Source organism: Miscanthus floridulus, chromosome 14, assembly GCF_019320115.1.
Source record: "Miscanthus floridulus cultivar M001 chromosome 14, ASM1932011v1, whole genome shotgun sequence".
NCBI lineage: Eukaryota > Viridiplantae > Streptophyta > Magnoliopsida > Poales > Poaceae > Miscanthus > Miscanthus floridulus.
The window spans coordinates 1,921,236-1,948,014 of NC_089593.1; the positions used below are offsets into that span (position 1 = coordinate 1,921,236).

At 44.7% G+C, this 26,779-nt stretch overlaps 1 protein-coding gene and 1 non-coding gene across 5 annotated transcripts; one reads left to right on the forward strand and one right to left on the reverse strand.

Annotated features, from left to right (window-relative positions):
• Positions 1–731: 731 nt before the first annotated feature.
• Positions 732–5,513, reverse strand: LOC136504123 (UDP-rhamnose/UDP-galactose transporter 4-like). 4 transcript variants are annotated; one of them, XM_066498992.1, is made up of 6 exons: positions 5,289–5,513; positions 3,824–4,035; positions 2,847–3,031; positions 2,565–2,765; positions 1,731–1,892; positions 732–1,355 (listed from the first exon to the last, which is right to left on the reverse strand). In XM_066498992.1, exons 2-6 carry the CDS (start codon positions 3,963–3,965, stop codon positions 1,035–1,037), a joined length of 1,011 nt encoding a protein of 336 aa, XP_066355089.1. In that variant the 5' UTR covers positions 3,966–4,035; positions 5,289–5,513; the 3' UTR covers positions 732–1,034. The 4 variants fall into 4 exon arrangements, with proteins under 4 accessions (XP_066355089.1, XP_066355087.1, XP_066355088.1 ...); XM_066498990.1 differs by having other exon boundaries at positions 2,565–3,031; positions 3,824–3,985; XM_066498991.1 differs by having other exon boundaries at positions 2,565–3,031; positions 3,824–4,022.
• Positions 5,514–15,077: 9,564 nt separating this feature from the next.
• TRNAV-CAC (transfer RNA valine (anticodon CAC)) lies at positions 15,078–15,151 on the forward strand. The gene has a single exon. It is a non-coding gene; the product is annotated as a tRNA-Val (tRNA).
• Positions 15,152–26,779: the final 11,628 nt, after the last annotated feature.

A 26,779-nucleotide genomic window follows, 5' to 3' on the forward strand; every position in this document is an offset into this window, starting at 1 on the left:
CATTCAAGACATTTTTTTTCTTCTTTTTTTACTTTAAGAATGTCTTGTGATCTTCTTCTTCTTCTTTTTGCCTTGTAGTTTAGTTTTGCACTATTTTCTTGCTGTGCTTAAAATATGTCACAAAGTTTGCTCATGAGTCATGTATTGTGCCTCGAAGATGACTATTTCTTGATTCTGGTGTGACCTACTCCGTATATCTGTATGCTTATGATGTATACATATATGTGCGCAGCAAAGCTACAGCTCTGTGTTCCATAGTTCCATACGCTGTTCATCCTGCTATAGTGCTATTGCGAGGCCACGGCATATGCTTATGTTACATCATGAGATGTTTGGCATATGCCCTATGCTGCCGCCATGCAGGCCAACAAACTCGACAACTTTTATCTTGCTGTACTGATGACATGCTGTGGGTGTACTATGTGCAATTGAAATTGATGCTGATGGTCTTCTATTTAAACGACTGACATACAGTGCCAAACGGATGGTCACCTACTCACCTATTGTTTAGCTATTATTTGGGTTAAATGGCCAACTAATAAACATAATGAATGGCTGATCAAATAAAAATGACTTAAGACCATGTAACGTTTACACTAGCTAAAGAGCTGCTTCGGCAAACAGTGCTGTAACTGAATAATCCAGCTTCGCAGAGCTCACTATTCCAACCAGCCTTAGTAATCAGCTAGTTAACCGCATCAATTTGTAAACGAGATCGCGGTAAACACATGTATACTAAGGGCAATGTTTAATGTTTTGCAAACAATTGCACTATGTGATTAAACAATTACAGTATACATTTGATAAAACAGTCTTCAAATCTTGTAACATCTGTCACTCCCCCTTGCTACAAATGATTCAGATTCAGAGAGCCAAAAAATGGAGTCGCACAGTATACCTGTAACTATAACAATGCTATGTTTCTAAACGGGAAGAGTTGAGTTGAGCTGCTGAGGCAAAACATAGAGCCTTTCCACTTTTGTCCGTCACCAGAAATTTAGTTTCTCATCTCAGTCGCAGTGAGATTAGCAAGTTTACTTCTCCGCACCGTCCTTTTCTTCTGAACTTCCTTTGAGGCTCGCAGACCTCACCGGCAGCACGCTGCGCCGCTCTTTGCCACCTGGTTTAGCAGATGCGTTTCCATACCATATCATTCCAAGAACAGCTAGGACCATCCCAATAACGACCTGAAGATTCAGGCCTTCCTTGCCAAAGAAGAGAAACCCAAGGGACAGAACAAGCACGGTCTTCATGTGGCCCAGGACTTGGAAGGATACCGCAGAAAACCGCCCGATGCAGATGAACTGGCTCAGATTGACGCCAATGGCGATGAAGCATGATAGCGTGAGAAAAAACTGCAGAATCAGGGAAACGATATGGTAAGGATGCCATTCAAATCCAAAATTCTTATCCAGCAAAGGTGAACACTAAGTGAAGCTATATGTATATGGTCAGCTAGAAGCTATTGCTAGCAGGTCAAGCAGTAAAATGGATGAATTTCAGTCACAATAATAAATGAAATTATTTTTTTGACAAGAATAATAAATAAAATTATTGAACTAGTGTTAACGTTTCCTGGATAGCTTATAAACCATCACTGTATTGAAATTCTCATCCAGCTAAATGCAGCCTAATCACCATCTCATTTCTGAGTAAACAGATTACCCGTAAGAAGGATCAATCGCCATATGAACGTAGTGATAGAAACATTGTTGAGATTTTGTCCATACCAGAGCAAGAGATGAAAAAACGAAGTGATCCACCCTTTGCCCCGTCAACAAGTAATCAACAAATGGCCCTGCCAGCAGGAGGGACCCTGCTTGGGCTGGAGCTGTGTGGCCCAGCAGGTTGAACGAGTTCAGAGAGTACTTGCGTTGGAGGAAATGAACATACTGCAAAAGAGCAGAAATTACAAAGGAATCAAAACTGTGCCCCTTTTAACTGGATACATGATAGGACCAAAGTATGTATGCAGTGCAAATAGAACAATTAATAAAAATGTGGAGGAGTAAGGGCACTCAAATAATAAAAAAAATGCCAAAGTAGGGAAAATAAATGAATTATGCGTTGCACGTGTGGCAAATGGAGTGTTCTTTAAAGATTAAGCAGTAATATAATGAGGAAACTGAATCAAGCCTAACAGTGCATAGAAATGGGGATGAATGCCCAGACCACCCAGGTTCAAGTTCTCATCAAGGAGAATTTTGGTGCCTATTTTCTTCTTAATAAAACACCACCTAGTTTCTCCTAGGTTGGTCTAGTTTTTTTAGTTCATAGAAATGGGAAATACTGGTGTCATGGTGAGTAGCTATATCCTAATGTCTAAACAGAGGAGCGATATCCTAAAGAAGCAGAAACATCAATGAATGATTAAGTAATTGCTAATTGTTCATAACTTTGTAGAATGACAGTCATTGTACTACCATATTCAAATACTTAATCCTTCGAGACAGTTAGAAGCATGCAAAAGAACTTGCAGCTAATTGTAAACAGAAGCAGACAATCAGTTTTAGAAGCAATCTTAATCATGAGCTGACATATAACAAACCACCAGACTAACTTACATATTGTTGCAAAGCCGTGCTCCAAACAGCTATAACAGCTGCAATTAGACCTCTTGCATTCACACTGACATCAGTAACAGTGCAAACTGCCACTCCTATAAGCACAACCATTATGCTCAGCTTTGTGTCCCGAGAATAGTGTACATGATCAAAGACAACCTCCAGAAGACATGATGCAGGTATCATGCACAGCTTTGCTATCTGAGGAAGGGAATAGAATGAATTTAGTTGGTAACAATTTGAACTCATGTAGTAGTAGCAGGTACAGAAAAATTCACTAACCTGATAAAAGCCCACAGAGTTCCACATCAAGCTCACATTCATCCCAACAATTGACAAGTTTGAAAATATCACAAACTTAATTAGATCTGCTACTGGTAACTGGGAGGGCTGGCTCAGGCCTAACCACCGAAATACGATGGTCATCAAGGTGGTAGTCACAAAATGAAGCCCGGTTAATGTCGTGGCTGCAAAAAGAAAGAGAGAGTAATTAATGACAGGGCAGGAGATATATCCAAGCTCCATCCATGTACAGTTTGTTGACAAGGTGCAGAAATATGGTGAGCCTGCAACTACCAAACATACAGTAAGAAATTACATAATGCTAACATGTCTCTATTGCTTGTATTAACATCGTTAAGGTTCAATAGATACATTAAATTACATAATGCTAACATGTGTCTATTAATTGTATTAACATCGTTAAGGTTCAACAGACGCATTAGCAAATTATACCGCAATTTTGTAGCACTTTATAAGTTTGTGTTGCAATTATTCTCCTATCATTAACAAAGGAAATGTGGCAAATATTGCAGTATACATTGGTATCTACAATCAAAATTTTATTCACAGAATGCAACATAGTTCAAATTTAGGCAGGAACCCCTTTCCTTTAAATAAAAACTTGGTAGGGAATTTGCATTAACACTGTTAAAACTACTCAAAGAGTCGAAGTTTACAAGATGTCTGTTAGTTCTCCAAATGTGAGGTCTCTAAGGAAAATGCACATGAATTCTACAATGAAATATTCAAATATGAACCAGAACCACCACCATCATTTTTTGTCCAAAAAAACCATCACAATACACCGATTTGTTATTCAAACAGAAATATGAATGACTACAATATTCAGTTCAAAACCTGACAAATGCATAAGATACAGCACAAGATTATATCATTCTATAGCCACAAATACAATCAAAATGTGAGAGTAAGACATGTGGTAAATAAATCCTCAGGTAAGCACAGCACAGACATACCAAAACTGAATCCATGCGTAGCCATTAAAGCTTTGTTGACCATGATGATTCCAACAGATGTAGTGACATTGAAACTCCATGCTGCGAAATCCAGTGCGGCTTTCTTGTCGGATTTCTTCAGAGAACTCATGTCTGATTTCATGGTTTCAGCTCAACACTTCGCTGAATTACAATCTCGAAGAGACCGATGCCATCAGATCTAGGAATCCAAGCTTTGGAGAAGGCGAAGTGGTTGGTTAATCATAACCGAGCAAATGTAACAGGGAACAAAGTGTGGTGCGTGGGGCCAATGTGAAATGTAACCAGAGCAGCTCGCCTGGTAAGCAGCATGAATAAGGCCTTGTTTAAATCCAGGGTGTAAAGTTTTAGGGTGTCACATCGGGTGTCATATGGGGTGTCGCATTGGGTGTTCGGATACTAATAAAAAAACAAATTACAAAATCCGTGAGTAATCCGCGAGACGAATTTATTAAGCCTGATTAATCCGTCATTAGCACATGTGCTACTGTAGCACCACATTGTCAAATCATGGACTAATTAGCATTAAAAGATTCGTCTCGTAAATTAGTCGCAAACTATGCAATTAGTTATTTTTTTAGTCTATATTTAATACTCTGTCCAAACATTCGATGGGATAGGGAGTAAACTTTAGTGGTAGAAACTACAGTTTTTTACAAGTCACATCATGTAATGCTATCTAGCTTAGGTGTCCACACCCTACAGACTGAACACCAAGATTAAGGGGCCGACGGTCGAGTAGGACCACAAGTTTTGACCGTGCATCTCACAACCTCACAAGAAGCATAGGGCACGACTAGACGACCAAGTAATGCTCCGTCAGGTAGAAGCAGAACAAGTACTGCCTTCCTAGGCATTTTATCAAACACAAAACCAGCGGTCAGCAGGCAACCCCACAGCAACTTTTTTTTTTTTTTGTGGAGAAAACCCCACAGCGACACTTGAACGAGGGGAAGGGAGCGCGCACTGCACTGCACTGTTTATGGGCTGGGCCCTTTGTGTTCAAGTTTGGGAACTAATGTCACTGGGCCGGCCGAATCCATGGCCCGACCCATAACGGCCGTACCCGTCCTCGACTGTTGTTCGTTCCCCCAAATCACCGAGTGAATGAAGAGAAGCAGCAGCGACGAGCTTCTTCTCCAACGCCGGCCGGCGGCTACGCGTGGACGCGTGGTGGCCGGCGTGGGAGTGGAATGGAACCCCGTCCCAGTTCCCGGCTAGAGAGAGCCACACCCTCCCTGGTTAGATTCGAGCCGCGCAGCAACCGAGCACGCACGCACCCGTGGGAAAGGAAAACCAGCGCCGCATGCTCCACACCTGGCCCCGTAAGAAGAGAATCCCAGTCCCCCACCCACCCCAGATCGGGCTCGTTCCATCGCAGGAGGAGGTGTAAAAACCCAGAGGAGGAAATCGCGCAGGGGAAGGGGAGGGACGGATCAGCATTCACCTGCGACCGCGGAAGCGCGGAACTCCCCGCCGCGCCGCGCTCGATTCGGTTGCTCGGCTGCTCCTGCTCCGGAACAGAGGACACAGTGGAGATGGAGGCCGCTTGCCTGCCTGCCTGCCTGCCTGCCTCGATCTTGTCTTGCCTTCTCGCGGGACGGGGAGGGAAGTGGTGGTTGCTTTGCAAGTATTTGCTGCGATGCGAATGCGACGGCCGGCCGGGCCATAAAACAACAAAACGCCCGGTCAGATCCTCCGGCTCGGAGGCTATATTTTATACATCGGCTTTGTTTTTGTTTTGTTCCATTTAATTTAATTTAATTTAATTTATTTTATTAATTACTGGCTTGCTTCTCTTGTTTTCCCCACCCCACTTGGGAGCAGGCAAATCCAATCCATACGGACTACAGTATACATAGTAGTGTTTAAAAATCGACCTGATTTGCTTCTCAAGTAAAGCGACAGGAAAATAAGTCGTCTTTATACATAGGAATAATATATATATATATATATATATATATATATATATATATATATATATATATATATATATATATATTGGACAGAAAATGTTTTAAAAAATCATATAAATGCTTCAAAAGCATTCGAAAGTAAGTTTTTGTACGTAAAGAACAATTTAAATACAACTTATTTCACTTGTTCCACTTAAAGAGGGTAATATAACCCAAAAAAAATGATCACTAGTGCATAGCTGAATGAGTCGCAGCTAGGGCCAAGTCATTTCACGTGGTTAGTGTAAACAGGAGAACTGGAAGTGTAAACAGGAGAACTGGAACTGGAACGAAATGCTCAGCCTACATTTGTTTGGCAACGATTATTCTTGTGTTCCACGGAAAAATCGGAACAATTTCACCTTACCAAACGACCCCTTAGGCCCTGTTCGGTTCCCGGGGAATGACCTCCGGGAAGAATTCCAGGCCGGATCGGTAGTTTCATTTATATTAGCTTTTCAGGGCCGGAACTGTTCCTCGTGTCGTAGCGCTGTAACCGAACGGGGCCTTAGGCTTCGTTTGGTTACATGAGATTGAATCCCGGCCGCACTGTTCCTTCGATAAATTACGTAGCGTCGGATTGATTTCTAGCCATTCCACGCCGGGAACGCCCTAACCGAACGGCCCCTTGCTGGGCTCCGATATATCAGCTTGGCAGGGATTGGGTTTCTTAAATTAACAAACATTTCTCGAACAAGTGATTGTAATTCTTCTGGTAATACAATGTGGTAGTAAGTTCCAACCTTAATACGATGTGACATTAAGGTCGAACATCATCATGGTAGCAATTAGGCTGCCTAATATTTAGTACTAGTTGAATATATACCGAGCTGCAATGAACTACTAGTACAACACAATAATACAGTACATCCAAAAAATCAATTGTATTGAACTGCTATCATAGGACAAAAAATGACAAATTATATATTCCGGCCGTAGAATCGTCATTCATCGAGGGACATGTATCACTAAACTGAAAAATGGGGAAAAGATTACTACGATGTCTGCTTAATAATTATATTATTAGTGCATCCAATCTGGATCTCAAATTAATTAATTATATACTGTCATATTATAACGCACGCCAAGTTGATGCCAGACCCTATACACACATGCATCAGGCATGGCCCTCTTACCAATAATGTGACCTTGATGCAGACCTTTTTACAGATCACAAGCTACCGCATCTCAATCAAATCAACAACGTAACTGATATGATACGCCAAGTTGAACAAGATCTTGTTACATATTAATATTGTATTATCTGCATCGAGAGACATAAACAACATGTTCGCTGGTTGGTTTTTGGGCTGATAAGTCCAGCTGGTGCTGGTTTATTGTGAGAGAAAAATACTATACCGTGGCTAATAAGCTCTGGCTGAAACCAACGAGCGAACAGGCTGAAAGTGGTGGCTTGTCTTTTGTCTAAATAAAAACTGAGTGTGAAATAGTACACTTTACTCCATGTGTACTTGTACGTTATACACTGCTGTATACACAGTAAAAAGAGTGCATATCGTCTTTGTGCTCAAAAGGAGCTAACTAGTTGACTAACTTTAATTATGAATCCTTGCTGGAAAAATTACTCTTCCTCTTTTTTTCCTTTCAAAACACAAAAAATACAATATAGATGCGCACACTCTACACTATATGAGGGTCTCTCGTTCTGAGTCTATGAGACAGACCATCCATGCATCCATTAGTTCTCTGGAGATTGACGAAGCAAAAGATAAGTTGTCATCGTTGTTGTTAATAACGTGCATGTCGCGTATCTATCACTGCTAGAATAATTAGGAGAAAAATACGAAAACTCTGGCCTCTGGGCGGGGCCGGTGAATTCCACGTACGAATTATATATTTATTCCTTATATATATATTGACGCGGACCAACAACCTGTTCGGGAGGTCGTATCGTATCGTGGATTATTTACTGCTGGCTGGTTTGGTATGAGAAAAAAACACTATTTCTGCCTGAAAATTTACGATCATTTACGAGCAAACGAACAGGCTGCAAGTTGAGCTCACAACTCAGACGCAAAGCGTGCGTTTGATTTAGCATGCCGCTGAAGCAACCAGAGACGATCGACGACTCCACCTCCACGTACGCGACGGAAAGCCATAAATATGAGCGCGCGCGATCGAACCCCCTCCCCTGTCCACGTAACGTATGTACGAACAACCTCCAGAGTTTCCAGGTGTTTTCTCTAATTAACTTGCCAAACCAATAAGTTTAGCGATTTAATAAAATAAGTAGCAACTTTGATTTATTTCTCTTCAATAGTTTCCTATATTAGCTCGCTAAACGATTTTGCATCCAGAAACTCAAACTATTCTTGACTAACCGAGCCTCTTTTAATATATAGTTTCTTTCTCTTTTACCATTTTCTCGCCGGGAGATCTTTATTTCTTAATTTACTCATGCGTCCAATTTACTTCGATGTCCCGAGAAAAAACGTCAGATGGGGACTGGATACGGAGTTCCTATCAACTGCGCGGGGAAGCATACGAGCTGAATGAAGAGGATATTTGGCAAGTTTTTACTTGTAAGGAGCTCTTTAATTTACCAATCCGTTGCGGTGGATGGATTTTTTTTTATTTTTACTTTTTGCTAAAAAAGAGTCAAAATAGGGAGTTGTTTTGCATAACTCTTGGAGATGCTCTTAATTAAAACATCAAATAAAACTTCACTCTTTCAAAATATTCAGTTCAAAGATGTTGCCATCTTAGTAGCTAGGCAAACATGAATATCTGGGCTCTGCTTATTTGTTTATAACCTAAGTTCGTCTTACCAAAGATTTGGCAAGTAAAACTTATGAAAAGTTGGATAAAAATGTTTGCCAAAGGTTTGGCTAGCCAAATGTGAGATGTAGCAAAGTTTTCGTAGCATGCATGCCAAATGCATGGCTGTAAAAGATTTGGTTTGCCCACATTTTGATAACGTCCAAAATTTTGCCGTCTACCAGTCAGGTCCTCGATCGATCTGAGAGTGATTCTGTTGCATCCATGTATTTGAGAACCCTGATGGATGAGGATAGTTCTGTATTGGTTAATATTACTAGTAGAACTTCACAGTTTTAGCTTCTTGTGACCGACTGACCGTATGTACGTCTAACTACGTGGCGGCTGAGATGTTGTGTGCAACTGAAAATTAGACAGCACATCAATTGCTAATTAGTCCTGATTTTGACCCGTCGTCTGAATTAGCTCCAACACCTACGTGCCGTGTTCTCTCCCTGATTCGATGCTGCTTTTCATTTTAATATATTATAGCAACGATCAGAGAATCTTGTTGCATGTCACTACTACATGAATCAATTTGCGCAGCGTGGCCAAAATAAGCTCCGTGGCGGGCATCTCTTTTGCCCGCCACGGTTAACCGGTGGCCAGCCAGCGAGGCCGGCCACCGAGGCGCCCGCTGCGAGAAAATGGTTTACGGCGGCGGGCCACCTTATTTGCCCGCCGCAGGAAATCGTTATTTACCGCTGCGGGCAGTATGAATCACCCGCCGCGGTTAATACGATTTACCATAGCGGGCAATATAAAGCGCCCGCCGCGGTAAAGAGTTCATTTCCTGCGGCGGGCGCTTTATATTGCCCGCCGCGGTAAAGCCTGTACAAATAATCACCGCCGCCCCTTCGTGTTCTCCACGGGTCTTCCTCTCTCTCAAACTCATGGGGGAGGTTTTGCCCTAAAATTTGAAGAAACTTTTGATTTGAGTTGAAGGGCTTGGATTTGAGGGAGGAGGACATCATAAGAGGTTCATAAAGGCTCCCCCTCTCTCCTTCCATCATCTCTCTCTATTTCCATCACCTAGAGTTCTCTCTAGATCTATATCTAGATCTAGATCAATTTTAATAGAAAAAATGATGTCATGTATTTTTTTAACCTTAGATTCATCATAGATGCATGCTTCATCTTTCACATCGTTATTTCCTCTCTTTTTCATGATTTTGGACGTAAACATCATCAATTTTTCCTAATTCTTCTTTATTTGTTGATTGTGACGGATAATGTTCGCAGGTATGATGGATAGGTCGGAATGGATGTACCGGATCGATAGAGTGAATGATCCGCGGTACCTCTTTGAATTAAGGAAGTTTATTGCTGCTGGTAAAGCTCACCGTGAGAGACTGAAGCGGATGACAACCATATGTCCATGTTCTTGTTGCAAGAACCTGAAAGCCCACCGAGACAGCGAGGTGCAAACTCATTTGATCATGTATGGTTTCGTCGAGGGCTACACCGTCTGGACATTTCACGGCGAAAGAGTTGGTGCGAGTGGCGGTGCATCTGGAGTGAGCTCTTCGACGCCGACGACGACAGCACCATCGGTGAATAAAGATCCTTTAGGAGCACCCGGCTCCTCATCATCTTCAGCAGCAGCTGCGCCAGCCGACAGTGACAACAGTTGTCGTGATTACATCATGGTGGATGATCTAATGCAAGACATGGCCGACGAAGCCGACGACGGTGGGGATGGTCAGGATACTGTGAGCCAACCCGAGGATGTGCAGCTTGTTGAAGATCTAGTCAAACATTTCGATGAAGACGACGTTGTGTTGGGTTGCCCAAAGTGGTTGGAGAATTTCAGAGAGTTGAAGCAGGCGGCAGTTGATCCTCTCTATAAGGACGGCGGCGATTGTCCAAAGGAGTGCACGGCGCTCCGTTTTAACCTCCATATGTTGATGTTGAAGGCTCGTCATGGTTGGTCTAACACTAGCTTCAATGAGTTGTTAAGCTACCTTGCCACCACGTACCCAACGGCTAACAAGGTGCCCGCCAATACTTATCGAGCCAAGAAGCTGATCCGGCCAGTGGCGATGAAGCTTAGAAAGTTTGATGCATGCCCTAACCACTGCATCCTGTATCGGGGCAATGAGTATGAGAATTTGACGAGTTGTCCGCACTGCGGCTTTAGTCGGTACAAGAAAAATGCTGGTTGTCGCGTGGATGCAGAAGACAAGGGAGGCTTGCGGGGTGGTCGGAAGAAGAACAAGAAGGGGGCAAAGAAGAGTAGTGTGGCCAAACAGATCTCAGCTCAGTAGGACGATGAAGAAGAGGGTTACACGCACAGGAAAAGTCCAGCACTGTCGGTGTGGTACCTGCCCGTGACCGATCGCCTGCGTGCAATATTCGGGAACCCGGACGATGCCAAGCTCATGTCCTGGCATGCATCAGCTGACCGCCTGAACGACGATGGCAAGCTACGGCACCCATCCGATGGCAAACAGTGGAAGGATTTCGACGAGGCCTACCCGGAGTTTGGCAAGGAGCCTAGGCATGTTAGGTTCGCGCTAAGTACCGACGGGATGAACCCGTTCGGTGAGCTTAGCAGCTCGCACAGCACTTGGCCCGTCGTGCTCACCATGTACAACCTACCTCCCCATCTATGTCAGAAGCGTAGGTACCTTATGCTGACCATGCTTATCTTTGGACCGAAGCAGCCCGGCAACGATATAGATGTGTTCCTGGAGCCGTTCATGGAGGAAATGAAGATACTATTTGATGTTGGGGTCCAGATGGTGGATGCATCCCGCAAGGAGAAGTTCACACTAAAAGCAATCATCTTTGTCACCATCACCGATTACCCCGGTCTCTTCTCACTGTCGGGGCAGATCAAAGGGAAGACCGGCTGCGTAATTTGCATCGACGGGACCTGCTACACTTACTTTAAGGGATCCAATAAGATGGTGTACACGAGGCACAGACGGTTCCTTGCAAAAAATTATAGGTATAGAAGAAGTATTATGAACAAATACTTTGACAATCAGGACGAGCCGCAGCGTGATCAACCGACGCAGACTAGTTGGGGGATAAAGATGTATGAGATGGTCAAGGACATGGATCAGGTGGAGTTTGGAAAGAAAAAGAAGCCGCCTGAAGAGGGGAGCAAGCAGACAAGGAAGCGAAAGCGGGCCCAGACGGAGGAAGTCCCCGCCGCCATTCCTTTCAAGAAGAAGTCAATTTTCTTCAAGTACCTGTCGTATTGGAAAACACTGAATACACCCTATGCCATCGACTGCATGCACCTGGAGAAAAATGTCTTCGAAAGCACGATCGGTGTCTCGCTGGACATCAAGGGCAAGACAAAGGATGGTATCAAGTCACGGACGGATCTTGTCAATCTGGGCATCAGGCCGGACCTTCACCCGAGACCGCCTCAGAACGGTAAAGTCGATATCCCGGGTGCGGCCTGCAACCTAACGCAAGACGAGAGGACGACTTTTCTTAAGTTGCTTAGGGGTATCAAGGTGCCGACTGGTTTCTCGTCGTAACCTGTATTTTGTTTCAATGGCGCAGCCAAGGCCTCGAGGGTCACTGGATTGCATTTATCATCTACCCTCAGGATGGCAGGGCCTGCGTATTTGATTCGTTGAGAATACCAAACTTAAAAGGGTACAAGGCCTTTGAAGATTGCCTCAGAGTGTAAGTGACTGAACTGTCTTCTTATATGCGTTCTAATGCCCTGCCTAATACTAGTACATTTCGTATAGCGATTATAAGGAGTACGTGAAGGATCCTGAATGCTATAATTGAAGAACAGAGAATTTTAAGGCTAAGCATAAGAACCGCATCAAAATCAGACGCAACTTTTCGGTAAGTATTTAAAAGGTTTAATTGTGCTTTCTGTTCATAAGCGTTCTAATGCATGTATTCTAATGCTTGTGTATCGATCATGCAGTGTGCCAAACAACCGATAGGATCACAAACATGTGGCTTCTATGTCTGTGAGTACCTGAGGGAGTGCAAGCAGTACAGCAGTAGTTGGAGGGTGCTCAAGAATGGATTGAACTGGTGGAGAGACGTGCAGAGCACCCAACACTCCTTCAAGCAGACAAAGGCGGACATATATAAGTTTGTCTTAAACAAATGCGTGCTTGAAGGGAGCACGTTCTTCAATGAGAACAGCCAGCTAGCGATTTTACCGGAGTACGAGAGGCTGAGGAAATGGCCCACGATGATGCGTCCGCAGGATTACTCCTTAGGGCATGTATAACGACTTTAATATGTAAATGTAATGAATTAACGATGACAAGAACGACTAAGTGAATGTATATATATGTATATTATCTCATGTGTAATGCCTGCATACTTTTAAGTTTAATTTATGAAATCTGGATGTGATTTGAATTTGAATTTGAATTTATATGCCTGCTGTATTTTTTAATTCAGGAAATAATTTACCGAGACGGGCAAATAATAATGCCCGCCACGGCTAATGAACATAACCGCGGCGGGCCACGAACGGTGTCCGTCGTGGTAAAATAATTTACCGCGGCGGGCGGTGCAACGTGACCGCCGTGGTAAAAGTATATTTACCGCGGCGAGCACGTTACACCGCCCGCCGCGGTTAAGCCACGATTTACCGTGGCCTCTAGGCCGCGGCGGACGGCTTTGCCCGCCGCGGAAAATCAAAAACGTCCGTCTCCAGTAAAGTTTGTGTAGTAGTATGGGCGCATCTCTAATTTAGATATTTATTTATTATTTTTATATCATATTTTAGTGTGTGTCGGTGTAGGTACGTACCTTGTTCATTCATCGGTTGATGGTTGTTTGCTTACTTAAAAGTTGTACATACAGTATCTTACAGCACATGGATTGTTTTGTTTGCAGAAAAGGATTTTGGAATGGCACGTGTTCTTCACGGTGCACTGCACGGGAGCCCCTGGCCTGGCTGCCAACGAGGAAGAAGAAAAACATGGGCTGGAAAACTAGTATCCCAGCGACTTTTCAGCCCATATGGCTGACAAATGCTCACAAGATCATCATGAGGGAGAGGGACCCTGTTCAGTTCTGTTCCACCACTTCAGACTTTCACACAAGATAAAGCTAAATCTGGCTGCTTGCACTCTAGGCGCAATGTTGTCTGAATGTCTGGTGTTGGGAGAGCTTCCAGCCATTCGATTTGGGGTGCCTGAGGTTGTGATCTGTCTAACTTCTACACATTGTTCGTCTAAACGGTTATTTAGCCCGGTTGCGTATCGCGTAAACGCTATACAGTTAGGACCCTCCCACAAAATATGTTGGCCGTGTGCTGTTCATAATATTATACGGTGTATCTAACAGGTCCTTATCGTAATAACTACCAAAGAATATTAATAATAATAGTAATAGGGATTTATAATTGCTGTTCATGGCTCCAAATCCATCAAGAAACAATAAATATACTCCCTCCAATGTGCAAATACTTTGCGTTTTGAACAACCACGCAGTCTCAAAGACATAATTCCGACCACTTTATTACCAGAATATAATCAGTATATTAATAAATTTCTATTTTTAATAATGTACTCTTCATGAATAGTTTATAAATATATCCAAACAAAATACTTTAGATTTAACCGTAACCAGAGCTTTAAAAGTTTGACTTCAACCTTGTCCATATATAGGGGATCTATCAACTATTTACAAATCATCAGAGAGAGTACAATGGAGTGGGAATTCATGGTCCAGGGAAATTACTTTTGGGGAAAACAACTGGATTAATAGGGAGGAGAATCCAGAAATGCATTAGTCTTTTTACCAAAATACATAGATGGTTTGCAACTGGCAAGGAAAATTGAAAGGGATTTAAGAAAAAGGAAGGAAAGTTACGTGCTCACGTGGCGGTTTTTTAGAAAATTGCATGTGAAACTTTTCAAATCAGTATATTTTAGCTAGTATGTAGACTAATGTTGGGGGCCCTGTGAGTGTGAGTGCATAGGTTGCACATGTCGGGGCTGTTAGATACACAGTTTTCATTTAATCAGTTGCTTTGCTCATTTAAACGTATGTTTTGCTCGAGTAATGGCTAAAGACAAGTGACCTACTGTTTACCGTTTGTTTTTATAGGTCGTATCAGGTTTGTTAAGTCAAACAATCCTAACTTTGACGATCAATTAAAAAAATCCATGAAATTTCACGGCATGTAAACTATATATTATGAAAGTATCTCTTATAGTGAAGCTGAAAACATAGACTCTATGTTGTTAACTTATTCAAAAATTTTAAAATTAATAGTCAAAGTTAGAAATGTTTGACTTCGAACAACTCTAATTTGACATAGGATAACACTACATGTACCTTAATTACCAGACAAGTGACAACTCGCAAACAACTCATAAATGCTCTCAGCGTATATACCATAGTTTCATGTAAACCCCCGACATAATATCATATGCACGCAGTTCGTTCGGACATAAATGATACGGACTGACGTTTCATTTCATACATTGACGTTTGGATTTGGAGCATGTAAGTTATTTGAATAAGTAAATAATTTGATCATGCCCCATTACAATGTCTGGGTGGTGTAGTTGGTTATCACGTTAGTCTCACACACTAAAGGTCCCCAGTTCGAACCCGGGCTCAGACAGTTGATTGGCTTTTTGTTATGTTTTTTTTTGTCCTTTTGGCTCAAACATTTCATGTTTTTTTGGCTTTTTGTTATGTTTTTTTTTGCCCTTTTGGCTCAAACATTTCATGTTTTTTTTGGCTTTTTGTTATGTTTTTTTTCCCTTTTGTTTACCTCCTTTTGGCTCAGACATTTCATGTTTTTTGGGGGGAGGGCCGGAAGACCAATAACAAAGTTATTATGGGGGTCTTTTTTTTCATTTTTGTTTCCCTCCTTTGTGGGCCCAGAAGATCAATAACAGTGTTATTTATGGAGTTATGTTAATGCTGGTAGATAGAAAGAGGAAACAACTTGGTGATTAGACGAATGATGGCCTTATTCTGATTCATCATTACTATGTTCAATTTCCATTCCCTTCGACCAGTGCTGGCCCTGCAAAGGAACAATGTTTTTCTCTCACAACAAATCAGCGAACAGTACTTTCAGTCATGGTTTTTCAGCGAAGCAAACAGGGCCTATTGCTTGACGCAAGCCAAAATGTACATGCTAATGAGCCACGTAAGTCAACACTTGCTATCCGATTTCCATTCAAAACTATATACCCAACGCTACAACAATGCGAGGGATATTCTTCATTTTCCATAGCTGGAATGCTAAGTGCATGTATTCTCCATGACCAGATTCATGCTAGGCATTTGTGTGTCTACAGAAGATAATACATGCCAACTCTTGAACCTCTCCGGCTCTCAGCCCATCAAGTGTGCGACTGTGCTCCCAACGACAGCACCCAGACACACTTGAGAGCTCTCGACTGTATCCAACCCTTACATACGTGTGAGAAGATAATAGTACAAACTAGACAGATATGATCTCCGCATCTATGAAAAGCATACAAGGGGTGTCAACGGGTGAACGCCGGCAAAATAGCTCATGTTAGCTTGATGTTAGGTACAGGGGCCCCAAGGGTGAGATCTCACGCGGCAGGGAGAAAATGCACAAAGATTTTCTAGGTTCAGACCCTTGTTGGCGTAAAAGCCCTACGGTCTGAGTGAGCCAAAGATCTGAGCGTGCTTATGTTTTGAATGGGGGAGCCCCCTTACATGTGAAGAGGGTGGCCACCATTTATACTCGACCCCTCCCCACCAACCATATGCGCACACATACACACCCTCTTAACAACTCAGGATGCATGTTGACTTGTAGCAGGCGTCGCCCTCTTCTCGTTGTAGGGTGCCTTTCAACCCCCACGTCTTGGGAGTCATGACAGAGGCGTGAGGCTCACCAATATGGTGCACCACACACAACTGATGATGCCTGGGTCAAGGGCAGGTAATGATGTGCACTACTACACAAAATCTTACGCGAGACATTTTCAAAACGGGCTCCGAGGCGGTTGGGCCGGTTGCACCACACACAGCGGGGCGCATAGGGCAGCCACAGCGGTGGCGCACCAGCCACACCTCTCCCCTTCACCAACGTCGGCGGCGCCCCCACCAACCTCACCTCTCCCATTCACCAACGGTGGCGCATGCCTCTCCCTCTCCATCAAGCTCCACCGGCGCACAGGGAGGCCGGATCCGGCCTTAGCGCCGGTGGATCCAGCGATGGTGGCACACGGGGAGGCCAGATCCGGCCATGGCGCGGGCGGATATGGTGGTGGCGGCACATCCCTCTCCCTCTCCATGGCACGGGTGGATCTGGTAGCGGCGGTGCATCCCTCTCCCTCTCCCTTGAGCTGGAGCTCGGCTGGCGCACGGGAAGGCCATGCCACCAGCGGATCTAGCGGCGGCGGCGCATGGATGGGCTCGCATTTGGGCTCATTGTTTTTTACCCTTTTATTTTCATTAAACGAGGCAGGCAACTGGTCCACCTCAGTAAATCAATGATTTACCATGACCTTTCCGTCGAGGCGGACGGGTTGCCCGCCTCGGTAAACCCCTTTTACCTACCTCAATTAAGTTTATCATAGTAGTGGTGGTGTCTGCCCATGTTGTGTGTCTCAACCATTCCATATCCATTTAAAACATTGTAGGGTCGAGATGACAGGCTAGAGGAGGGTGAATAGTTCTTTCTAAAATTAAATGTGTTAGCTAACCGAAATAAATGTGGAATTAAAACTATCGGTCTAGCCAAGACTACACCCCTCTATCTAAGTTCTCAAGCACTTTAAAAAGGATCCTAATTAGGCAACAAAGGTACCGGACTAGTTAGAGCTTGTCTAAATAAATTCTAGAAGCAAGGTCACACAAACCTATGCCACTAGTACTTCAATCAGCAGGAGAGCTCCTACACAAACTAGTATGCGAAAGCACAAAGCCTAAGCTCACTAGCAATGCTCAATAACAAGGCTATACAAGCCAAATTAGAGAGCTCAAATTACTTAGCTACACAAACTAAGCAATGTGACTAACAACGCTACTCAAGCCAATTTGTCACACAAGAGGGTTACTTTTATGCTACACAGGCTAGAAGGTAACTAGCAAGCTACACAAGCTAACTAATTACAAGAGAAACTACACAAGTACAATATATGAATAAGTAAATACAAGCTTGTGTAAGAGGATTGCAAACCAATGGGATGAACAAGGTTGACACGATGATTTTTATCCCAAGGTTCACTTGTTTGTCAACAAGCTAGTCCCCGTTGAGACAAGCTCCAAGGTTACCACCGGTCCTCTTGCTAGTGGTGACACGGAAGTCACACTCTCCCATGTGAAGTGTTTACCCCAAGCTCTAGCACTTGATCTGGCCGGACTACTTGTAGCTCTTCGTGTATCGATCTACTAGAGTTGTTCTTCGCGGCTCCCGCGGGGCGAGCATAACACCCCTCACAATCTTCTCTGAAGCACCGCACAAGCTTTCTTGCGTGCTGTGACGGAGATCACGCCATCAAGCTGTCTAGGAGGTGGCAACCTTCAAGAGTAACGAGCACCACCGGCTTGCAACTCGAACACCTAGTGCCACTCGATGCAATCTCTCATTGCAATTGCACTAGAATCACTCACTTGCAATCGATTCGTACTCTTGCAAGCACAAGTGAGTTAGAAAGCTCCCAAGCACACCTACATAAGCCACCAAGGCCTAATGATGTTCAGCAACCAACCCAAGGCCAGCTACCACTTCTTTTTATAACCCCTCAAACAAATAGAGCCGTTAACCCTTTATTGGGTTGAGATCGGACGCGCTGTAGGGATCATCGGACGTGTGCAGTTGCAGCGCCCGGTCACTCTCTGAGCGCCACGTAGAGAGGTTCTAGAGAGGGATTTTTGGTGACCCCCGACCAGACTCGCCCAACGTCCGGTCGCACTGCCGCGTGCGTTGCCAGCCTATGAATAGTAGTACAGGCACGTCCGGATGCTCCCTAGGGGCAGCATCCAGGCGCTACCTGCTATCTGCCAGCACCTAGGGTCATGGACCGAATGTGTCTGATCACATTTGAGCCAGCGTCCGATCACATACGCCTCTCTCTCATACACTATTCCTCAACTAGAATTTCTTGTTGAGCAGGGAAAATTGCTGGCTGAGCATCCTCTCTCTCTGACACGCATGCAAGCTTGTACCCTGCACTGTTGCTCAACAAGAATTTATTGTTGATAAAGGAGAATTGCTGTTGAGAGGTAGCACCACTATTTTCACCCTTTTTAAGTGCTATTTCTTCTCCTTTTTTAACAACCTTACAAATATGCTAACACCACCAAGTGTTCACCATCTTGTGCATGTGTGTTAGCTTTTCACAAATATTTTTCAAAGGGTTAGCACTCTTTTTACCACGCCACTCGATCCTAGCAACGATGCAAAGTTAGATCACTCAAGTGTCACTAGATGATCAATATGCAAATAGGTTTGTCCCTCTTGATAGTACTGTCATCTATCCTAAACCTGGTCATAAACTTCAATGTTGATGCAATACATGCACCAACCTTGATCAACAAATGATATGATCCACTTCATATCATCACATGACTTTATTGGTTCATCGATCTTGACCTCACTAGCTTTTCTCCATTGCCTTCATCCATCGGCGCCAAGTCTTGCTCAAGCTTCCCCACCACACGGTTTCTCGCTTCAAAGCCTCTGACTTGTACTTCACTCTTGCAACCGGTCCATCAAGCCAAGCCTCATCTTGATCTTCTCCACCTAGTAACATGACTCCATGTCATGTCTCATACGCAATGAGCGCTTTCATCACATGTGTGAGCCTTGCAACATTTCCAAGTCATTTCCACTTCTATGGCATGTGTTGCCCACACAAGTGTAATTGTGGACTAATCACCTGTGTATCTCACATTAAACACATGTTAGTCCACCTAGGTTGTCACTCAACTACCAAAACCAAACTAGGGACCTTTCAAACGTGTACCCCCGGGCACATGGGTGTGGCTAGGAGTAATAATGCCAAAAGGTTCAAGGACCTTGCTCGACGGAGCAGGCCTAGAATTTGATGTGAGGTTGCTCGTCGTGGATGCCTTGACCAAGCACGTTGTGCTTGGATGGGTAGTCGTGCATTGGCTACCAATCAGAAGGAAGCTTTGCCTTGGAAGCACGAGTGCCACATAGGAGCGGAGCACATCTATCTTATTTTAGTTATGTAAGTTTGTATAGAGCAGTACCTTTATTCTACAATCTATGCACTGCTTGTGTTAGTACATCAGTTGACACAATTGTTATGTTAGTGTCGATTGTTAGTGTAAAAAGTACTCTTGTTTGTGGACATGATGTATGGATGTAATGTTTATATCTATATGGTGTGTGTTTAGTAACCTATTAAGGCCCAACTTAATTAGTAAATACGTTTTTAGTCATTGTCAGATATAAGCGCCGTTGGTTGTTTTGTCATCACTGCCGCCGCATACCCGTTGGTGAAAAGTGAATCACCACCGAATCGTTTAGACACGGACTAGAGGATCATCCTAGGCGGATCATATGCAAGGCGACAGTGACCATGACCTTTTAACAGATGGTTCGTGCGCCCAAGCGATGGTGATGTTGACCTATACACCGACGTGCCGGACGTTAAGGCGACGATGAATGTGCAATGAACATAGTCGGATCATTGTGTAATGCGACGGTGATCATGACAGCCAACGGTGCTGTTCACCTCGCCACGGACATATCGAACTTGAAGACGATGGTGATAATCACGATTATAGTCAAATCATTGACTAATGCGGTGGTATTGAGGAGCCATCATAGTCGATTTTGAACCGATCGTGATGACTTCGGCTATCATCATCGAGTGTTTACTGCCGAGGCCGAAAAAGGCTACGATGAGGGGTTACGAACCGACCGTGATAGATTTGTATGCAGTAGTGGTGTGCCAATCGAGCACCACTTTACCCCCTTATCCTAACCACTCCTCCCGATTAACAACCTGTTACTAGTGGACCAAGGCTTATTAGGATTAGGGGCACTAAGTTGTGGCCCACCAAGTACCAGGTAGGACCCTGAGATCAGTGGCACGGACAAGTGGATCATCAACTTAGGTTGGGCCTGCTACATGTAGTAAGTTGGCTAGGGGTGGGGATCCAGTCTGGGCGCTGGGGGCTTAAGCCCCCTTATTACACAAGGGAAGAGCGAGGAAGAATAAAGCAGAGGGAGACTAGAGGAGGAGGGGAGATAAGTCCAACTACTTCCTACATCCTCTCTGGACGTGAGCAACCAGTGGGGCATGATAGGATGCGCTCAATGGCAACAAAAGTTTTGGGTTGTCAAAAATTCCTTCTACATCCACTGGGGCTACCAAATGTCCCTCCACGTGAAGTGTGCGATGACAATGGAGGACGTATTTGTGAATCTAATAACTGTTATGATGGTTATCCAACCATCATGTTTAATGGTATGGTATATTGACGCTAGCGGGAGTAAGTTGCACAGTCACCTATGGGATAAGAATCAAATTGTAAAAAGTAAGGGCCAAATCGTAACATTCCTACAAATCAAATACTAGCCTCCTAATTATTTTCAGTAGAAAGTAATCACTACTACAGACACGTCATCACGGCCGGTTCTAAACCCCTGTCACAGCCGGTTTTTTCTCTCGGCAATAAAATATCGATAGTAATGACATGGTCACCATAACCGGTTGAAAACCAACGATGATGCTAGGTTATCACCGCCAATTGCTAATACGAACCATTGGTGATGATGGTTTCTAGAAATCCAAAAAGCAGGCCAGTGATGCAAGGTTATCACCGGCAGCTGTGATAGTGTTATATGGGATGACCAGTTCTGTAATAGTGTATTTTTTCTACAACTGGAAAGCCAAGTTTCATTACCATGAAATAACAAAATTACAGGAGTTTAGATGTTCGCATCATATTTCAAGAACATTAATAGAAAATGCACAATAGTGTAACATGGAGGGGGCATGTCCTGTCTAGGTAGACTTGAGTAAAGGTTGGGCCAAGCTGGCCTGCAAAAAGCCCGATTGTTTTTGGGCTTAAATCCTATGTCTAGGCTCGCCAAATGGGTAGGTACTGGCCTCACATTTCGGGAATGCGGTATGGGCAGAGTTTTTAGTGTAAAAAACAAATGAAAATATATTTTGAGCCAAGCTTAGACAGAGAAAAAATTTCTTAACAGCAAAACCTCTATGTAGGCCCTGTCCAATAAGGCCAGTGGACCAGGCCAGGCCGAGCCATTTTTGCTTAGGCCTACCCGCGGCCCTACTACGTCTGTCTTCGTGATATTCACTACACAAATTTGCGGAGACCCCTTTGACCTATATATAAATATAATATAATTGTGTCAAAGATGTAGTTACCACTTCCAGCACGTATGACATTGACACATTGTTGTTTTTGGTGGATGAAAATTGGGTTGCAGTCTTGCAGACTTGGAACCGAATTTTGTTTCAAACAAACAAAAAGGCAGAAGCTCTACGATTTCAACTAAAAGGGAAAATGGAGGTTGTATACAAGTTCAGATAGATGACGGGCCCATACCGCAACGGACATCAAGGGTCTATATTTTATAACATGAACAGGTTAAACTCACCACAGTCCGCAAGCTTGGCACCAAATTGAATTTTTGCTGTGCGTGTATTTCGGTGCTGAACCCAGGTGCCATGTGGCCAAGCGTGCTCAGCCGGGCAGGTAGGCTTGAACTGTTAATGCAGGACATGGACATGAGTACAGGTCTCTGATAGTCTTGTGGAGGTTCACGCATGCAGATTGCAGAGCTGCACCTCGGCCGGAGGGATGATCCGACAGCCAGCTGAGCTGAGCTAGAACTGTGCCACACAACACCACTAAGAAGTTAAGGAAATAAAAGCCTATCAGATTGTTTGGGTGGTGTAGTTCGGCTCCAAGTCTCACACACTAAAGGTTGGGCTCAGACATTTGTTTTGTATTTTTGGTTTTTTTGTCTTTTGTTTTAATCCCTGCAGGAACAGCTCTAGGCTCCGCAAGAATCGTCTAGTAGAACACATTTTATTTTATCACAACACACACAGTCATTTGCATGTTCAACAAGATCAAGAGAAGATGGGGCTTTGCAATAATCCCAACATGATGCCAGTTGATTCACACCTGATAGAAGGTTTGGCTGTATCAGAAGGAAAGTGTGGGGACACTGTGTCAGCATCCCTTGAAAACGAGGAGCGTGCTAAGACATCCTACTGTTCTAATACTGAAACAAAAACTACTAAATCTGCAATAGATAATCAATTGGAGACTCATGATCTGGGTACCGGTCCAGTGAAACTAAATTCAAGCTATAATGAGATGCCCAGTGATGATAGACAATGCAGTTTAGGCCTTGTTTAGGTCCTCCTCAAAAGTTTACACCGCGTCCCATCGAATATTTGGACGCATGCATGGAGTATTAAATATAAACTAAAAAATAATTAATTGCACAGTTTGTGACTAATTTGCGAGACGAATTTTTTAAGCCTAATTAGGCTTAATAAATTCGTCTCGCGGTTTACCGACGGATTCCGTAATTTGTTCTTTTATTAGTATCCGAATACCCCATGCGACGCCCCTATATGACACTCGATGTGACACCCTAAAACTTTACGCACTGGATTTAAACAAGCCATTATGCTGTCAAGGCCATTGAGCACCAGAGCAATAATCCTGCTAACTTAAAGCATGAACCTCCGCATATAGATTTCCACATCTTAGAGGACGCCCAAGTTGCTTCCATGGCTGCAGTCCCTGGACATGAGGGAAAATCTGTCGACACTGGATCAAGTACTTTTGAGCTCTGGCTGAAGAGTCCAAGGCAACAGATGCTCCTGGTAAAGATGAGGTTGGCAAAGCTTCCTTGACATTAATGACACTGGCGAGCAATGAGCACTCTGCAGATGACGTTACAGATGTCAGAGCTGTAGAGGTGGTGGAAACAGACATAATGTAATTTTTTTTCTCGAATACGCAAGAGCATTGCGTATCATTGTATTAAGAAGGTAGAAGTTTGAAATACAATAGAAGCCGTTCCCGGCCCGACGGTTTCCTCGAAGGGGCTACACAATGTAATTTTGGGATCAGCAAAAGATGATAAATAAGCTGATTTGTCAGATGTTGTGTCTAGATGCATCGGGAGCTCAAATAGAACAGATATCATATGCAATGTCAGACGCAAACACAAAAGGAAGAGGGATTCTCAGTCAAATACTGATAGTTCACAAAGTCATTCGAGTTTTGTCCGCTCTCCATGTGATCGAGAGCTTGAGGCCAAGGACTAAACCTGCGGTAGTCGAAGAGAGTCGGAATGGAGCAGGACAGCTGAAGCTTCTTTTGCTAAAAGGGGTAAGAGGACAAAAACAGTGGGATCATTTCAGTGTGATATTGATCTGTGTGATATGACATTTGAGACTAGGGCTGCCACAAGCGCAATATTTGCACTGACGAGTCATGTGGCAAGCGTTTCAGCTCACACAAATACTTGAAGCGTCATCAATGTGTCCACAGCGAGATGAGGCCATTTAAATGCCCCTGGGAAGGATGTAAAATGACTTTCAAGTGGCTATGGGCTCAGACTGAACATATCAGGGTGCACACGCGGAGAGCGGCCATATAAGTGCTCAGCTCCTGACTGTGGACAGACATTCAGATACGTCTCGGATTACAGCAGCCACAGAAAGAAATTTAACCATTATTAACATGTTCTAGTTTTCGAGTTCCTGGCCGCAGCTCGAGGCAAATCTCCAGCTGCTTGTGTATTGTGTTGGTGGGCCTTGTTTGTTGTAGTAGCTCACATATTTAACAACCTGACAGCTGATAGGCCCAGTGAGTTTTCCCCGTTGACAATGTGCTAATAATTTAGTGTAGGAGTTACAAATTGTTGGGGTGCCTCTGCACGTAAACTTCTTTATCCTTACTTAATTAAGCGGCAGAGCTCCTGCCTTTTTTTAAAAAAAAGAAATTGTTGGGGGTTGAAAGGTAACACCTCCTGTTGGTGTAGATTTGCATAAGCTGATCACCCCACTGACACGTGGCCATTCATTATTTGTTTGTCAGATCAGTGATGTATTTAATCCCTGACAAACTTCATGAACACTGAAATCATATGCTCGATTTCAAAAGAAAAAAAGTGTCGGTGTTTCGTACAAGCACCGGCAAGTAAATTTATAGTAATGCGCGTTAGGCTCGGATGGTGCGCTAAAGGACACAAGATTTATACTGGTTCGGGCAGAATGTCCCTACGTCCAGTTTGTTGCTGCTCGTGTTATTAGCACCGTGAACGGTTTGTAGTAAGGGGTACAAACGATTGAGAGAGGGACTAGTCCCAAGTCTCTGATGGAAGGGCTGAAGGAAGGTCAAGAGGTTCGAAGCCACTTGACTATGTGTATCTGGGTGTCGTCTCGTTCGGTCTCGAGCCTCCCCTCCACCGTGGGGGAAGCGCATCCCCTTTTATAGAGGAAGGGGGTGGCTTTTACAAGGGCGAGGTTTTAGGATGTATACGCTACTTAGTCTTGTGGCTCACGTCTACCTGGCCTCGTTCTTGATTTGGATGAGCACGAAGGAAGATAAGCGCCCACAATACTGTTGATGTTTCTGTAGAATGTCAGGTTGATTATATAATGCTGCCCTGCGCAGGGTGTGGGCTGTAGTACAGTGGTTTTGACTTATCGGCCTCTCCCAGCCTTGCTCCGCACGCCTTCTGGTTCCTGTGAGTCTTTGTCGGAGGGTCGAGGGGTCGGGGTCTGGAGCAACGATGTGGTCAAGGCCTTCTGACTTGGTGGACCTGAGGGGTCGGGAAGCGGGCGCCGCTCCCTCGAGTCCATAGCGTGGTGACAGAATGTCCGTCGTGCGTGGAGGTATTAAGTTCTTTTCTAGAGCGTAGTGATTGTCGTATATCTTCGTCGGGTTTCGTGTCCTAGAGCTGAAGGCGACGCCTACAACTCTACAGGGCGAGGAGCACGCACCTGTACAACCTTTCGAGCTCTGCGGCGCCTGGAAGGGTCTAAAGCACCTGTCCTGTCATCCCCTGGCAGTACTTTTCCTGCCAGGGCGCAGGGTATGGTCCTTGGAGCCATGGTTGACCCAAACGTCTTGTCTTGCCCTGTACTTATCATCTTTTGGGCGAGACTGACCTCTCCCCTCCGGGGTCGAGTGAGGCGGATTCTATCCCTCAGCCCTCGGGCGAGACCGAGCCCGCCCTAAAGGCGTCGGGCGAGACGGAGTTTATTCCTCGGCCCTCAGGCGAGACTGAGCCTGTCCCAAAGGCGTCGGGCGAGACGGAGATTCACCCCGAGCCCTTGGGTGAGGCAGAGTTACCCCACAAAGGCGTCGGGCGAGGCGGAACCGAACTCCTGTCACTCGAACAAGGGATGAAACTATGCCCTTATGCGTCCAGAAGTTTTTCATGTTCGGTGATTATTGGTTCCTCCTTCTGGGGTACCCTGGTATTAGGTCCCGATAGTAGCCCCCGAGCCTCTAGGTGATTCGAGTAGAACTGCCTGGAGGGTGTTTTTTGACTTCGTCGAAATTACTTTGCCAGAGGGCGCGTGCGAGCGCACCCGATGGGTGTAGCCCCCGAGCCCCCGGGTGATTCGAGTAGAGTCGCCCGGGGGGTTGCATCGGTCCCTTTGCGGGTAAGGCTGAGGGACTTAATTTTTGTCAACTGGATGTTTTTTCGAGTGGATCGTGGTACCCCATTCGCTGGGAACTGATTCAGGGTTGACCTAGCTGGTGCTTCTGCCCTTGATTTCGAATCGTTCGTGGATCCTTCCTTAGTTGGGCCGGCCGCTGAGCTTCTAGGCCCTAGGCGGGCCAAAGAGAAAAGAAAAGGCCTTCGTGGCTTGTGTTTCCCAGGTGGGTAGGGAGTTCGGATTCGCCTGGGGAAGGCGAGCCGTCCGCCATGACTTTTTTGGGGTGAGAGGATAGGGACTACGGGCGCGTGTCCCGCGACGTGACGCAGTGGCGCGCGTGGCAGGCCCGGAGATCGAGGCGGACGGTTGCCCTTCTCGTGTCCGTCGCCCCCTATAAAACCGCGGGGTTCGCCCCCAAGGTTCCGTATTTCACTCTCCTGCCTTCGCGTTCTTAAACATCCACCGCCAATCGTCCCAGCCTCCCGCGCCCGCATCGCCACCGTCGACCGGCTTGCGTTCGTGTTGCAGCCGCCGTCAAGCTCGCGCCCGCCCTCCTCCCTTATTGCTTTAATGGAGTTGTGGGGCAGATCTAGCATCACCTCCCGGTGTCT